This window comes from Thunnus thynnus, chromosome 21 (assembly GCF_963924715.1).
Source record: "Thunnus thynnus chromosome 21, fThuThy2.1, whole genome shotgun sequence".
In the NCBI taxonomy this organism is placed as follows: domain Eukaryota; kingdom Metazoa; phylum Chordata; class Actinopteri; order Scombriformes; family Scombridae; genus Thunnus; species Thunnus thynnus.
Window position 1 is genome coordinate 2,197,073 of NC_089537.1, and position 17,211 is coordinate 2,214,283.

The following is a 17,211-nucleotide window of genomic DNA, read 5'->3' on the forward strand; positions in this document are numbered from 1 at the left end:
TTATATTTTTTACACGTTTAACAACAGTTACTCATTCCACAGTATCACTACATAATAGTCTAAAAGTCTTTCATCAAACTGGACTTCACACTTTGTTGCATTCAGCCTCCACTGTTACGTAACTTAATTGTTTTATTGCACATGTCACATTCATATTTTTCATATACTTCTTTTCTTGTCCGTCGCACAGTTTCCCGTCAATATTTAATTTCAAGTTTTATATCCCATTTCAAAGCTATTATTATTCCATTCGGTAAATATTTATTTTTAATTAATTTTAACATTAATTTGTTAATTTCCTTATTATTATTACCTTACGTTTGTACGGTTTTTTATTCTTCTGTGTTAAGACAAATTCTTTGTATGCTTGCATACTTGGCTAATAAACAGACTGATTCTGAAATTTATTTGTATGCATTTCTTTATTTTTTGGGACTGATAAGAGACAAATATAATGGCAAGAATCCAAAAAATGGTATTTGCCCTCCAAAAAACAATTTATGTCTCACGTTAAATTATACATTTTTAATTGCTTTTAGGTCCCCAAATTCCCAGAAGAAACACAGAGGACATGACTGTTTTGATCGTGTAATAATAGGAGGCAGAGTGAGACCTCATTATGTCGCTGTCGCCAACCATCTTTGGCTAGGAGTATATCTTATCGTCTTAAAACTATTTTAAAGACATTTTCTTTTCACGTTATTAGATTAATTATCGCGAAATCGAGATTTTACTCATATATCTATAATTACTATTGCTGTCCAGTGTAACTGTAAAAAGTTCGGCGACTCATGTTAATGGAAAAACAGGAAAGAAACGGATTTAGGCTAACAGCTTATTTTAGCTAACAGCTTGTTTTAGCTAACAGCTTGTTTTAGCTAACAGCTAAGCTAATAAGCTAACCTGCTCGGTTCTAAGTGAATAAGATAGAAAGAGGTGAATTAGGATTTCAATTAACTAATTCTTAAATTATGGATGGACTTTGTAAGTTTATGAGGGCAGTAAGGTGTCAGAAGTTACTGGAGCTCAAAATGATTTGTTAAAATTAGCCTAATTATTTTGACTGACAAAAAGGGAAAAAAAAACTTGACAATGGTATCAAAGTAGTCATTTTTTGGGATGCACCTAATTACTATGTTCACCATCAATTATATTCGTATATATATTTAGTATATATGTTTCCCAGAGATCCTAAAGATATTCAGTTTATAATGATATAAAACAAACGCATTAAAAAAGCTGAAGCGAGAGAATGTTTGGTATATTTGCTTGATAAATTACTTTCATGATTAATTGATTATTAAAAGTGTGGCTGATTTATTTTATGCTGATCGACAGATGGATTAATTGACTACTCACCACTAATCCTCTTTTTTTTTTAAAGTTTTCATCAAGTTTATAAAATATATTGATACTTTTCATTGTAGGCACAGATCATTTAAGCAAATCATTGAAACAAGCAACATGTTCCAAATCAGTAACTAAATAAAAATGGAAATAAAACATAACAACAGGATGTGCAGGTAAAGACCAGATAAATACAATCTTCAAAATAATGATAATAATCCTTATATGTAAGATGTTTGTAATGAGCAAGTGTTTGGTATATGTTATAACACTTGACAGCTAAATCAATTAACTTAATTATAATTTTAGCACCAGAGATATTATTTAACAAACTGCTGAACTAAAATCCCATCATGATTATAAACGTGCTCCGTTCCTCGTGTTGATCATCAGTAAGTGTGAGTTGTGTGTTTGTGTGTGCAGGATGGTTGGAGGAGCTCAGCAGTCGTTGTTTTTCCTCGGACTACCAAACCTGAAGAAGCTTTGCTGCGTCACTCTGAGTCTGCAGGAGGAAGACGAGGAGCCGAGGAGCAAACAGATCAAGACCTGCAGGTGAACGACACTCAACAGCTCATAAAGGGGAAATATCCTGCGCGTTTCCAGCTCTATATTTATATTCTGGGGCTCTACTGGAATATCTTTGCATGATTTCCAGTTAAAAACTCCTTATTTATCTTCTACTGGTCCTTTATGCAGCCCCTCAGTTCAGCCTCTGTCTGAAACAGGCCGTTTTAGCTCCTGTCTCTTTAAGGCCCCGCCTCCTGATGAGCCCACTCTGTTCTGATTGGTCAGCTTTCAGGAAGCTTCCTCCGGCTCCGGAGGCTACGTAAACAAACTATAGTAGCAGGATTTCACTTCTTTTTCTCCTTCTTTACTCCAAATGTCAACTTCTCAAATCCATCCGTACATGTTGGAGCTGAACAACACATGGAAACACCTTAGCAACCACCTTAGCAACCAAGGCTACTGAACGGACAGCTGTTTGTGAGCATGTGTGATGAGTTGACGTCAGCTCAGGTAGAAAATACGTCACAAATAAAGTGTTCAGGGCAGGTTGAAGTCCTGAATTTTGACTTGCAGGCAACATTTCTACATACGTTCACCTCAAGTTTTGGAACTTTGACCATGTTTAACATCAGAACAGGATATAAATAACAGAAAACTACAAAAAGCAGAATATGTCCCCTTTAACAGTTTATTACAAGTCACAGTAATAAACTTTAAACATTCTAGTCACATGGATTCATTTAACGGTGCAACAATTAATAAACTGGCAACTATTTTGATTATGGATTCATTGTTTAACTCATTTATCAAGCAGAAATTGCTGTTTTTCTCATCGTTCCTCCGTCATCTCACTGAGCTGTTTAACAGCTAGAATATAAATAACCAACCAGTGAGTGACCTCTTTACTCCCTGTTTCCTCACTCAGAAGAAGCTCAAGCAGCCACACGTACCTACTCACCAGGGGGACTGAGGTTATTGACATGTTGATTGACAGCTGAGATTGTGTTATTGGTTTTGTGTGCAACCCTTCACTTAACCTTTACACAGTGGACAGGACGCCGGCGTTCTGCTGGGACTGATGATTATTATCATTATCAATTAATCTGCAGATTATTTTCTTGATTAATGAACTAATTGTTTAGGTGAGGTGAGAGTCCAACTCTTCACGTTTATGGAGCTGAAACCAGACAATGTTTGGTTTTTTTTTTCTTGAAAGTAACGATGAATCGCTCCTGACTAATTGATTAATTGACTCGTCTTTGCAGCTCTAATGGGGTTAAAAACTTAGCTCTTACCAAATGCAGAAAACAGATTTAATAAATATCTGTAACTATTCACATCCTGCTCGATGTGAAGGACAAAATATCCCATTTTACTGAATCACTTGAACGCAGCGTACCTGTGAATGTGTCCTTCAGTAAACTGTGTGTGTGTGTGTGTGTGTGTGTGTGTGTGTGTGTGTGTGTGTGTGTGTTTTCACAGAGAGCTGGTGCTGCTCTACTCTGATATTCTGGCCTCTCCTGCTCTGGACTCCTTCAATGAGATCACTGTGGTCATGGCTGTAAGAAACACACACACACACACACACACACACACACACACGTTTGTTCTTATGTAATTGTGAGGACCGTCCCAGAAAACCCTGAAGCCCTTTGAACCCAATTGACGTAATCAGCATCAGAAATCACATTTCTTCTTCTTCTCAGTCGTATCTCAGCTCTGAACACACACACATGATCTTTTCCACGAATCTGCTGCGAATTCTTGGAAACATGATCCTCACAACTTCAGATCTTACATCATTTTCACTAAATGTCAACCACAGGTACAACAGACGTCATGCTAGAGGCGAACAGATTTGTTCTTAAGAGGCACGAACGAGTGATCAAAGAGAATTTGTGGCCTTCATCATCAGTTAAATTTACAAGTTGAGAGCTGTCATACGAGTCATGAACGATCTGAATTAATATGCAGTTTAAATACGATCTTGAAACAACTAAAACAACCTTAATGCAGATTTAATATACTGTTTAGCGTCTCATCTTCATCATGGCCGCCGGTTTCCTGATGTGCTGATGTTGATGTCAGTAGCAGTAAACAGCTGGAGCCTGATATTCCACTAATAATCAGAATAAAAACCATGTCAGTTAAAGGAGGCCTGATAGGAAGGAATCAGGTTCAGAGAGGTGGTTTAAACCTTTGATCATCTGTTCAATAGGGAAATATTAATAACCTAATAACCATGGAAACACTTCATCTGGTCGTCTCTCTCTGGATGTTTGTGGGGAAACATCAGGTGACGTGATGGTAGAGAGAGTGTGAACGCAGCAGTGCAGTGTGTGTCAGTGAATAAATGTCACAACTCCTCACTAAGCCACCTGCTGATTTTACTTAAGGTGGACTGATTTAAGGTGGACCAGTAGTGATAATCTCAGCTGCTCCCAGACAGAGAGCAGAGTTTTGTTGGTTGTCGGGCTGCTGGTGGCCGGTAGGAACATTGTAACACATCGCTCTGATGTGTTCATCACATGTTGACGCATGTAAACACCAGAACGTCTTCAATCACATCCCGTGTAAACAGGTGACCCGAAATCTTCAATCTGAATGAAAAACGTGTAGCTGCAGCTCGTGTTTCTGAGATTTACAAGAGTTTGAGACATTAAGAGAGTTCGTTGGATCCGACTCGTAAAAACAAACGTCACAGAAAAAAGTCTCAGGTTCAGGACAAGAAAATGAGGCGCTGTGTGTGTGTGTGTGTGTGTGTGTGTGTGTGTGTGTGTGTGTTCGTGTGTGTGTGTGTGTGTGTGTGTGTGTGTGTGTTCGTGTGTGTGTGTGTGTGTGTGTGTGTGTGTGTGTGTGTGTGTGTGCGTGTGTGTTCGTGTGTGTGTGGGGATCAGATACGTGGTTGCGTGCCGACACTTCCCAAGCAGAGACACGCAGTCAAGATAGTCGGTCTGAATTCCAAACATTCCCTGTGTGACTCACACACACACACACACACACACACACACACACACGCGTTATTATCCTCTGTAACATAAACACGTCTCTGTTCTGCTGAATGAAATGAGGTCAGAAAGAGAAACTTGGTTGAAAACTGCTAAAACAAGAGAATCTCTAATATTATATTTTTATATTTTAGAGCTGCAACAATTAATCAATTAGAAGAAAATTAATTGGCAACTATTGATAATCAAGTTTTAATCATTTTTAAAGCAGAAACCTCAAACATTTCCTGCTTTCAGCTTCTCAGATGTCAGAATTTGATACTTTTCTTTGTCGTAAATGTTATTAAACTGAATATTTTTGGGTTTTGGACCAATATTCAGTAATTAATCCATATCAGCTCAAATCATATCAACTAACAATCAGGGCAACAATCTATTAATCAATTATTTTCTCAATTAATCAACTGGTTTGATCTATAAAAAGTTAAGAAATAGTGGCTGATGTACAACATAAAGATATTCAGTTTACTGTCACAGAGACGAAAGAAACCAGGAAACATTCACAGAAAACACGAGTCAAACGATTCATTGATTATCAAATTAATCGACTAATCGTTGCAGCTCTACTTTAAACGATATCACACATTTCTCTTCCTACAGATCTCGTTCTTCCAGAAAGGTTTCCTCCAGGCGTTCGGACGGAGACGCAGCCTGCAGGTGATCAATATATAGACTCAAGTTAATACGTTTCCATATGCTTTTTCTAATTAATTAATTGTGTGTGTGTGTGTGTGTGTGTGTGTGTGTGTGTGAAGCTGGGGTCTCCTCAGTGTGTGTTTCCAGGTGTCCTCCAGTGCTGTGTGTCCTACTCTCTGATCACCAGACTGGCTCCCAGCTGGAATAAAGCAGGACTTTACCTGATCTCAGGTCTAAACATCTTTATTTCACATCTGTCGTGTTTCAGTAAACTTTTTATCTCGTTCTGTAGTCTTGAATCTTGTGTCTGAGCTGTTTAATCTCAGATCTGACTCTCTCTGATCAGTCAGGATCAGCTGCTCTGTTCTGGTCGTGTTAATAGAAAAAACATTAAAAACAACAAACCTGTTAGACGACAAGAACATCGAGTTTCAAATTTGATAAAAACCAGTCACTCTGAACTGGTTTAAATGTAAATATCTGTATAGAAACATTGTGACAGAAGTTGGTAGAGTAAAGTGATTTTATATGTTTGATGATTCGTAACGTGATACGAATTATTTTGGGCGTCTTTGGTTCATTTTTCTCAAAGACGACGTCGGTGACTCTCAGTTCTGTCTCTTCTACTGGTGGGATCAACATGAAAGCCTCCTGGTTGAATCATCGTTCCTAAAGATGAACGACTACGTTAAAAAATATCTGATTCTTTAAGTCGAAGGCGCTGTGGACGGTTAACAGATTAATGTTGCAGGTTAAATCAGTTTGCCTTTAATTTGTTGGTCACTTTTGAGAGAATTCAGCAACTATGGCGCTGAGTTTTGTTTACAACTACAACGACTCACCCTTAAATTCCACCGGGCGTGCGTGCGCGCGCTGCACTCCGGCTCTGACGCGGCGGCCGGAGCTGATCGTGGCCACTCTAGTCAATGTATCTGATTCTACCGGGCGCCATGATGCGTTTCAGAAGCGTCCCAGAAGTGACTCTCCTCTCCGCTGCGCTAAAGATAGGCACCTCGTCTATTTTTTTACGGAAGCTGCGTCAAGCAGCACAGAGCAGATCGAGCTGGGCAGGAAGTCGTCATTGAGAATCCGGTCAATTTTCAAAATAAAACACCCCGTGCAGACTCCTGGTCGTATATCAATAATAAACGCAATTAAAACAGATGAATAAAGAAACCATTTAACTACGTAGCCTAATTAACCATAGTAGAAGCACAAAAATCAAGGAAAATGACCAAATCAACAAAAGCTGAGCAAGTTAACAAAATTGGGCAGTTTAGTTGCCCCTCTACTGCTGTAATTACGGTAGCCTTAAGGGACTTTATCAGCTTTGACTAGGCTGCTGTAATTACTGTAGTAGGAGTGCAACTGACCTTAAATGGCGGATGGCTTCCCCACAATGAAGATGCTCCACCTCTGACACGCTCCCGGTGGAATAGGGCGCCGTGCAGAGGACGGAGCAAAACCACGTTAGAGCCTGAACGCTGCGCACACGCACCCGGTGGAATCCCGGGGTTAACGTTTTGAATTCATTACGCTCTGATTCACATCTCTGAATCACTTCTTATAGATACACTGATTGATCAACCACCGATCGAAACCGGCTGGTTTTCAGCTGATCAGTCTCATACTTCTGATTTATTGTTGGTCAGATTGATCGTGTGCTGCATGATTGTTCACGATGAGCTCACAGCAGCACCGACAGTAACGTCACACACACACACACACACACACACACACACACACACACACACACACACACACGTCGTCAGTGTGGAAGTTCTTCAGCGTGAGTGAAGACGACACAAAGCTGTAAGTTCAAAATAAGACCTGGAGGAACAACCTTGAAAACATTTGGAACAATTAACTTCATCAGACACTTAATAATAAACCGTCACCAACGTGACCAATGTCAAGCAGCTATCAAGTGTAAAGCAGCTAAAGCTTTTTAAATAGTTCATATTTTGTATGAACATACAACTGAATTTCAATTTTCCATTAAATAAAAGTTATAAAAATGTTGATGCTGCTGTCAGTTAAAGTTCTTATTAAGACAGAAAATCGTAATCAGCCAAGAAACTTGTGATCGATGCATCTCTACTTCGTCTCCGTAGCAACAGTCGATGCATCTCTACTTCTTCTCCATAGCAACAGTCGATGCATCTCTACTTCTTCTCCGTAGCAACAGTAGCCGGGGCTCGGGGGTATTTGTACGGTAGAAGTAAAACATGATTTCTCAAAAGTTGAAATAATTGAAACTGGTGGTGAGAACATAAACACCGAAGGAGGAAAAACACTTGAGAACCAGCCGCCGCGCCCACTTCTGAACTTATTATTGAGGAAACTGTGTTTTTGAGGAGCTCCAGATCTGTGTGGACACAGACTTCGACTCTTTTCCTTTAGCCTTTGTTTTAAAAGAGTGTTATTATTAAAGTTCCAAAAAGCTCTTAATTCTGGTAAAACCCCGCTCGATGAAGCCCAGAGCTAAAGCTAGCTCTCTGCTGAAGCAACCAGGAAGCAGCAGCACGCTAGCTTTAGCTTTAGCTTCATCTCAACTCATTGAAGCTGTATTTTGGTGAATTTGCAGACTTTTTAACTTTAGCAGCAGTGCTCGCACGACACAAAAACAAACAGCATCTCCATCTATATTCACTGTGGGGCTGCAGGAAACCTCTGATCTGGATCCATCTTCCTAACGCTGCTCAAGAACAGACAGAAGAGCAGGAACTAGTCTCCTGACCTACACACACTGTGATTATCAGCTATTGCCGACAGATTATCAGTCGTCTGTCGGTGTTTTCATCAAAGCTTCACAGCAAAGTCCAACCTGTAATCACTGCTCTCATACAGGATGTTTGTGGTTGATCAGGGTCAAGGCTGTAATATGTGTGTGTGCGTGTGTACGTGTGTGTGTGTGTGTGTGTTTTATCAAAGTCACAACTGAGTGTTGCAACACTTGGTCAAACCTTTACCTTGGACCCAGTCTGGCATAAAATAACTACGTGTGTGTGTGTGTGTGTGTGTGTGTGTGTGTGTTCACAGAGAGCTGGTGCTGCTGTGTGTGTGTGTTCCTCATCTTGTGGGGACATAAATCTGTTTTCAGTCATGTTGGTTATTTTTAGGGTGACAACTTGGTTTAAAGTTAAGGTTAGTTTAGGGTTATGTCAAGGTTAGGATAACTCTCCAGAAAATGAATGTAAGTCTATGTGATGTCCTCTGAAGTGATGGAGACATGAATGTGTGTGTGTGTGTGTGTGTGTGTGTGTATGTGTGTGCGCTTATTCAATCACTAAAAGAAGAAACATTTACACCTGATTATGCACTGAGTCTAATAATTTAATAAAGTGGTAAAACAACATGTTAAAAACAAATATGTTTACACACATCCACATTCATACACAGGCTACATCACACATATGAGCACATAACACTAAAACATTATAAAATATGTTTTAAATATGTTTTGAAAAGTTGAGACAGATGTTGATGACAGTCTGATCTGAGAGTTTAAAGGCTCTGCCAGTGAAAGTCTGGGACCAGCAAGACTCAACTGGTTAGATGACAGTTAGACCAGGTTCAGGCTCATATAATGTTAAGAGATCTATTATATATTCAGTGACTGAACCCTTAGTGTTGCTTATGAGCTACATAATTATATTATATACTATTATATAATAGAATATGGTGCATGTGTCCTTTAATGTTTGGGTTAAACCACAGCAGTACATTAAACCTAATTTAGATTTTTATTAATCACTGCAGCTTTTAGTTACATCTGAACCGACCACTTAGTCTGCAAAGTCTCTCAAGTTCAGGTTCTTTACTGTTACGTCTCATTACACGAGTATAAGAGAGTAAAAATCTGAGGTTTCAGCTCCTTGATAATGCAGGAAGTAAAAACAAATACAGTTACATTTAAGCCTGGCTGGTCCATTAAACTCTAACACACACGTTATTACCTGCGATGTCAAAGGTCAAATGCTTGTTTTAATCTACATCCAACGCTTGGTAACAGAATAATAGTAAGTATATATGTAACCATAGCAAAGTCCACCTATAAAACTCTTTCAAATGTACTTAAAAGGAGAAATATTCCGCTCTTTGTGATTTTTCTGTCATTTATATCTTGTTGTGATGTTGGAAAATTTCAAAATTTGAGGTGAACATGTGTAGAAATTCTGCCTGCCAGTCAAAAGTCAGGGCTTCAACTTTGTAAAGTTACCTCTACTTCCTCCTTGTGATGACATCAGATTGTTCACACATGCCCACAAACGGCTGTCCGTTCAGTAGCCTTGGTTGCTAAGGTGGTTGCTAAGGTGTTTCCATGTGTTGTTAAGCTCCAACATGTACGGATGGATTTGAGAAGTTGACATTTGGAGTAAAGAAGGAGAAAAAGACATGAAATCCTGCTACTATAGTTTGTTTACGTAGCCTCCGGAGCCGGAAGAAGCTTCCTGAAAGCTGACCAATCAGAACAGAGCGGGCTCATCAGGAGGCGGGCCTTAAAGAGACAGGAGCTAAAACGGCCTGTTTCAGACAGAGGCTGAACTGAGGGGCTGCATAAAGGACCAGTAGAAGATCAATAAGGAGTTTTTAACTGGAAATCATGCAAAGATATTCCAGTAGAGCCCCAGAATATAAATATAGAGCTGGAAATGAGCAGAATATGTGTCCTTTAAACTGTATATAAGGTATATTTCCCACTATTGGCAGCCAGTTAATGACACTTAGCAGAAACATCACTGTCACCACTTCTGTGCCTTGTGTGTTAAACTGTTGTAGATGTTTTTGTTGTATCCAGTGAGGAGCTACGTGCTGCTTTGGCTCATGTTACTCTGATGGTAACATTAGTTTTGTGTTTGTTCTCAGGAAAAGACTTTCTGACTGAGTGCAGGAGGCTCAACGCTGTCAGTAAGTTTCACACCAGAGAAATTAACACTTACTGTTTAATTAGTGGTCAGTTAAAGCTGTGGCTCGTTAATAAAACATGAACATTTGAACGCTGGTTTGCTGTTCCTTCACTTGCATGTTTTTGACTTCCTTAATATTGTGTTGAACCATTCTGTACTGTGTTGTGACATTGTTTAATTAGTGGATGTGTGTTGTATTAGTCCATGCATATTAATTATGTTGTGTACAATGATATGTCACTTTATTCTAATTTTAGGTTGCATTTATAACATCTGGACAGACACAGCAGATGAAAATGAGCATTTTAGGCTAACTGGCTCATTTACTGTTATGTTTTCCTAATGATGTTGATTAAGGAGTATTATCCCTGTCAGATAAATAAATAAATAAATGAAATTCCACTTATTTATCTCCAACATACCTCATCTTTTACTACAGACTGCAGATTACAATCAGATTACATTCATATTATCTTCAGACTGTGGATTTTGTCCTCCATCACTTACATTGAGAACACATCAGAGCGGCGATGAACAGGAGGAACAGACATTTTAACACATCATACCAGGAAAAGCACACAGGTGGAACTAATGACATGAATCATTGCTGCAGTTCGTTTCCATGTGCAGGTTTCAGCGTCGTCGTACTTCAGCGGCTCAACGGGACGGAGCCGTGATTAATGTTATTAGTTACATGTTGCTTTTCCTGCTGTGACAAATGTTAATATCAGGCTCAAATGTGGCCAAGATGCAGAAAATTAACAACAGTCTGATAATTCATGAGTATTTTTATGAATTGGTTTTAATAAAAAAAAAGTATTTTCAAGTAAATCTTGATTGTGTGTGTGTGTGTGTGTGTGTGTGTGTATGTGTGTGTGTGTGTGTGTGTGTGTGTGTGTGTGTGTGTGTGTTAGGCATGGAGCTGAGCACCAGTGAGGGTCAGTTGTGTATCAGCATTGAAACCAACACAGTCAGACTGCCTCCAACCACAGTAAGACAACAGAAGCCTGGATAATAATAATAATAATAATAATAATAATAATAATAATAGTAATAGTAACTGATTTATAGGTTATATCCATAGACTGTATAAAAATATGGACGTAGTTACCGTGACGTCACTCGTTGGTTTCTGAAGAGCGGTTTTAAAGCTCAAAGTGAGCCGCTCCGGCCGTCGCCATTTTGGCAGTGCGTGATGCTGCCTGACTCCCAGCCAATCAAAAATGGGCAAAGAGGCGGGCCGAATGACTGAAACAAGCCACCTAGCGGCTGGCGGACCTGTCACTCAAAGCAGCCATGTCCTTCATTATGTATAACTTTACAGCTTAATAAAACTTAAACGGGTGAGTTAAAAAAAATTTCACCCCCCGTACAGTTATCATGAAAGAAGAAATTAGCTACAGAGACCAAAACCGTTGTTTGTACCAGGCTGTTAACATGTTTATTTCTGCTGTAAAGTTGGACATTTTAACATGGAGGTCTATGGGGATTGACTCGGTTTTGGAGCCTCAAGTGTTCATTCAAGGAACTGCAGTTTCTGGCTTCATTTTTCAGGTTGCTGCTTGGACACGAATGGCAGCAGCTCAGCTGTGTTTCAGTAGGAACAGTGACTGAAGTGACATCTGCATTTAGATCTATGAGACAGACGTCAGTAAACAGCAGCTCTGTGTGTTTTGGTCGTACGATGTAGCAGAGAGCTAGCTGCTGGTGGCTAGCGGCTAGGCTAGCAGTTTCTAAAAGTTTTTTAAAAAAGAATCTTTTGGTAGCCGTTTAGCAGCTGCTTTCATTTCACAATTATCACCACAACAGTCCGTGTAGGTTTTGCTGCCTTCAGGGGGGTATCAGCCAATCAGGCGACATTTCCGCCCCAGATTCAGTTATTTTCGGCGTGCAGTGTCAACCAATCAGGGGCCACCAGGACAAGCCGAACATATTACACACACACGGACACAGACAAAGATTGTTGGCAGCGTTTTTTCATTAGTGATCACATGTTTCTGTAATTATATCTGATTTATGTGAGAGTAAAAACACACAACACAACAATAACAAAGATGATTTTTCATTAAAATACATATTTCACAGTTTGAACTGCAGGAGTAGCGGCGCCCTTAATGGAGCACATAATGAATAAAATAAGTCAAACTAAATGCAGGTCTGAACAGGAAGGTTTTCAGCAGCTTTTATTAAAGTTTAATAGTTGAACATCGGCTTCATTTTTCAGCCCCGGAGGAATCAAAGTTGTATGTCCACACATTTGTTGCACCTAAAACCAAAAAAACAAATGATTTACATTTAAAATTATCAAAAGAATTAGTTCATACCTCCTCCCATCCTCTCAATTTATGTTTTGATAATAATAATAAATAAAAATAATAACTGCACAGTAAATGCAGCCGTTAATTCCTGAATCCACAACAAGAACTCCTGACTTTACCCAAATTTAATTCTAATTAATTAAGTAGTTTTAGAGAAATGCTGCTAAAAGGTAAAAATAAAATGAAAGAGTGAGACTTGCAGGAACATCCAGTAATAAAACATTAATGGGAGTAAGAAGTGTGTGTTTGTGTGTTGCAGCTGGAGGACTTCGGCCTCCCTCCGTTAGTGCTGAAGAGGTTCCGCAGTGATCCCGACTCCGTCCTCGACCCCTCCTCCACCGGAGGAGCCGTCTGGTGTCACGTCCTGCCCAGGTAGGACGGCGCCACCCGCTGGACACAAAAACACCAAAACAGGCTTCACAGACCGCAGAGAAAAAGGTGAAATCACCTCCGTCTCTGTGATATTTATGACCTTTAAAATTAAGAAACTTAAGATACAGACGTCTTCTTTTAACCAATCACCTTCTCCCTCTGAATACACAGAAACTGAAGGTGCTTCTCAGCAGCAACATGACATTTATTAAACTCTTTCATCTTTCTTAGTTTATATATTTAATGCACATATCTGATACTTCCTGAAATCACAGATGAGGGAAACATTAAGATTTTTTTTGGACAAATTCTCTAAAAATAATAGAAATTTTGTTGTAAGAACATGAGTGTTTTGCTGCTAGTCCTTTCCACAGAACAGTTTTCCTGGTCACGTAACACATTAAAACTGTGACTCACATTATATAACAAACTAAGAGACAAAAAACTCAAAACAAAACACATCTAATACTTGTTAATGTCCAGACGAGTGCTGTTATACTGACTGTGTCCAGCAGGTGGAGCTGCAGCTCTGCTGGAGATTCAGTCCTGAGCTTTAATATTCATTCATTATTCTCTCTGAACTTCTGTCCTGATGCAGCAATTCACAGACTGACTGTTTAACATTTATTTATTTCTTCATTTCTTTTATATATATATGTGTGTGTGTGTGTGTGTGTGTGTGTGTGTGTGTGTGTGTTTGTATGTTGGTGTTTAGCATGAAGAAAGGTCAGATTATCACCATCAGCCGTCAGCTTCCCAAAGACGGACCGTTCAGGACCTACAGAGACCTGCAGAACCACTGGAACAGCATGGTACACAACACACACACACACACACACACACACACACACACATACACACACACACACACACACACACACACACATACACACACACATACACAAACAACACACACACACACACACACACACACACACACACACACACACACAACACACACACACACACACACACACACACACATACACACAGAGTATAAAGCCACCTTATGTTTTTTTTTTCAAAACTAGCCGATACAAAAAAGAAAGGCTGAGAGTGAAAACTGTGTGTTGAAGAATGAGAGGAGACCGCTGTGTTTGATTTGCAATGAAACAGTAAACATAGTGAAGAGTGGTGACGTAAATCGCCACTGCGACACCAAACGTGCCCATTTTGAACAAAACTATCCCAAAAACACGAAGAAGAACCACAAAACTGAACCAGCTGAAGTCTTCATATCAAGCCTCCAGCAGAATATTTCACATTTTCAACAATAAACACAGTGAAAAACTCACTAATGAACTCTTACACCAGTGTCACTGGATATCACACCTTTTATGCTCCAGTTCAAGCACTCGGTCACACAGTGAAGGTGTCACTTCTCACATTAATAGAAATGCTGTTCATGAACTGAATTGTGGAGTTTTTGTACTGAAATATCATCATGTAATGCAGCCTTACTGGACCTTTGATGTGGTGGAAGTTTATTAAGTCGACCTTGAAGAGTTACATCGTCATTAAAAAACTGTTCTGTTATGTCGTTTGTACCACAACTCAGTAAAGTAGCAGCTCTGGTTAAACTCAGAGTAACAGCCGTCACTTGTTCTGTGTTTGTGTGTGTTTTCCAGTACGGTTACAGACTGCCTGAGCTTGCAGAGGAGGCGGTGATTTACTGCAGCATCTACTTCAGACTCGTGGGAGAGAGACTCTTCACGTATCCTATAACACTCAGTGAATTAAGCCGTCCACATGTGAACCTCATTTATTTCAGTTTCAAGTTACTCTTATATGATGTCTGACATGCAACTGAAAAAACGTTGCATATTATGTACATATACATACATCCAACAATTACACAATTAAACTGTTAAAAAAATAAATGTTATAAATAGCAACAGTTTGCTATAATTTAAAGCTATAATATGTAATAATTCCACATTAAAATGTCTAAAAACAACTAGACCTATGTTATATATGTTGTTGAGTTGTGTATTTACATTATCCCAAATGTTTCCAACAATGTTCAAACCCAGAGAAATCTGTAATTTAATCAAAGTAACGGACCGTTTCATTTGGTCGCCTGTCGATGACGTCATACCTCCTCTACCAAAGAGTAAACACGCACCAGATGCATACGGCGGCGCTGTGTTTGTCCGCTACAATGGCGTCTACCAAAGAGTAACTTACACACATACAAGATAATACATCGGCGTTGTGGTTGTTCCACACAAACTGTTATAAATTGACTTTTATTCAGTTTTAAGCCACATTTTCATGATAAATTTAGGTGGTTTTTAACTATATCTTTTAGCCGGAAGAAGGATTTTAGTCATTGGACGTCTGGATCTTAAGTTATCAGAGAAATAAACTGGACAAACGTTAGCAGCAGCTCGGCTAACAGCCCCTCCAGGAAGTCCGGTGGTCACCAAACATCGTCGGAGAAATATTGATTTTTTAGGTGAAACAGCTTTAATTAGTATTTTAACTATTTTAATCTGCGTGTACGTTTGTTTCTGGAGAGGAGGAGACCTCTGCGGGTAAAAACATCCTGAATGATGAACACTGGAGTAATCCTATCCCGGTGAAGCTGGTTATTTAACGACGAAGACAACAACTCCCATGATCCCTTGCTACTTCACACCGTCATCACACTCCGTCTTTTGTTGTTGTTTTGATTGAGACCCCTAGCGGCTGAAATTACATATTGTGCGATTATTTAGTTTATTTTTTAATAGTTGCACTTTTTGGTTTAACAAGGCAGGATATGAGTCTAAACCAGTAATAATCATTGTAGTAAAGCATTATAAAACCTGCAGTGTTCTTTAACCCTGCGTCTGTGCAGCTATCCTCTCAGCTGCGTCCGCCTGCAGCCGGTGCAGCGCTTTCCCCGGGTCGACCTGCAGGGGACGCTGGGCTCCTTCCTGTCTGACATCAGGGACGGACTGCAGAGCGTTTGTGGCTTTCCTGCACGTCTGACCGGCAAACCCTGTTACCACACAGCCAGCCTGAACACCGCTGCATCAGTGCAGGTACACACACGACTCCACTCACACTGACCTGGAGCCTTGTGACACCTGTATTCCTGCTCCTACCTGGAGACAAGTAGCTGTAATGTGAGTGTCATTGTTCACATATGTTCCTGTGTCCTTTATGTGAGTGTGGATCAGGGATGAATCATCACCAGAATATCTTTCTAGAGAACTTTAGATTTTGCACGACATAAAAATGATTGAACATGGTGACGATGTAAGAGGTTAGTCATGGATGGATTATTGAACGAGCCTACTGTGCACACGCAAAGCAACTACAAACACGATTACTAAGAGACGCAAATGTCTATAAAAAAATGCAAAATGATTTTAAAGAGAAGCAACAAAAAGATGTAAAAAAAATACAAAGAGACGCAAAATGACTACGAATAGATGCAAATAAAAAAATTAAAAAACAGCTTCAAAGAGATTCTCAACAACAGCAAAGAGAGAACTGATAAAAAGCTTACGGATACGGACGAAACGGAGCAGTGCCACCGGAAATCACGGGGTCAGTGTCGCCAATAGTTCAAGCAACACCAGCGAGACACGACGGAGACATTGAAAAAATGGCGGTTGTGACGTTTGTCGTCACATGTCGCCGTGTATTAAATGAGCCTTTACTTCCCGACATACTGCCCTCAACTGTTCATAGGCTTAATAACATCTTGCTAACACGGAGCATTCACAGAACCAAGACATGGAATGCAGGACATGCAGGGCAGCCATCATGCTTATGCAAACTTAGTTAAAAGTCATGGTCACAGTAAAAGAGTTAAATGACAGAAGAAGAAGAAGAAGAGTGAATAATCACCGTCATCCCTGAAGTATTTTGGTTTATCTTCTGTCTGTCTTTATGTTAGCTAAATGAACTGAAAGCAAAAGAGTCGAATTCATGGAGATTCAGGGAAGAACACATCCGTCATCTGCAGCCAAACACACTCAGTTATTACTCATGTGTTGTTGCCTGTTAGTTTCTGGTATTGATTAGTTTTTCAATCAATTGTTTAGTCTATAAAAATTCAGAAAATAGAGAAAAATGCTCCTCGCAATTTCCTGGAACTCAAAATGACGTCTTAAGCAG

At 39.6% G+C, this 17,211-nt stretch overlaps 1 protein-coding gene across 4 annotated transcripts in view; it reads left to right on the forward strand.

Moving 5' to 3' along the window:
• Positions 1-17,211, forward strand: part of LOC137173107 (uncharacterized protein C18orf63-like) — a 28,257-nt gene that overhangs the window by 681 nt on the left and 10,365 nt on the right. The window contains exons 1-11 of one of the 4 annotated variants that reach the window (XM_067577816.1): positions 618-936; positions 1,771-1,899; positions 3,337-3,415; positions 5,463-5,519; positions 5,618-5,729; positions 10,368-10,409; positions 11,323-11,399; positions 12,986-13,098; positions 13,814-13,910; positions 14,727-14,812; positions 15,941-16,127. In XM_067577816.1, the coding sequence (XP_067433917.1) occupies positions 1,772-1,899; positions 3,337-3,415; positions 5,463-5,519; positions 5,618-5,729; positions 10,368-10,409; positions 11,323-11,399; positions 12,986-13,098; positions 13,814-13,910; positions 14,727-14,812; positions 15,941-16,127 (978 nt within the window). In that variant the 5' untranslated portion in view covers positions 618-936; position 1,771. Of the gene's footprint in view, positions 1-617; positions 937-1,412; positions 1,524-1,770; positions 1,900-3,336; positions 3,416-5,462; positions 5,520-5,617; positions 5,730-10,367; positions 10,410-11,322; positions 11,400-12,985; positions 13,099-13,813; positions 13,911-14,726; positions 14,813-15,940; positions 16,128-17,211 lie in introns of those variants that run through there. The other 3 variants (XM_067577814.1, XM_067577813.1, XM_067577815.1) reach the window with 3 other exon arrangements.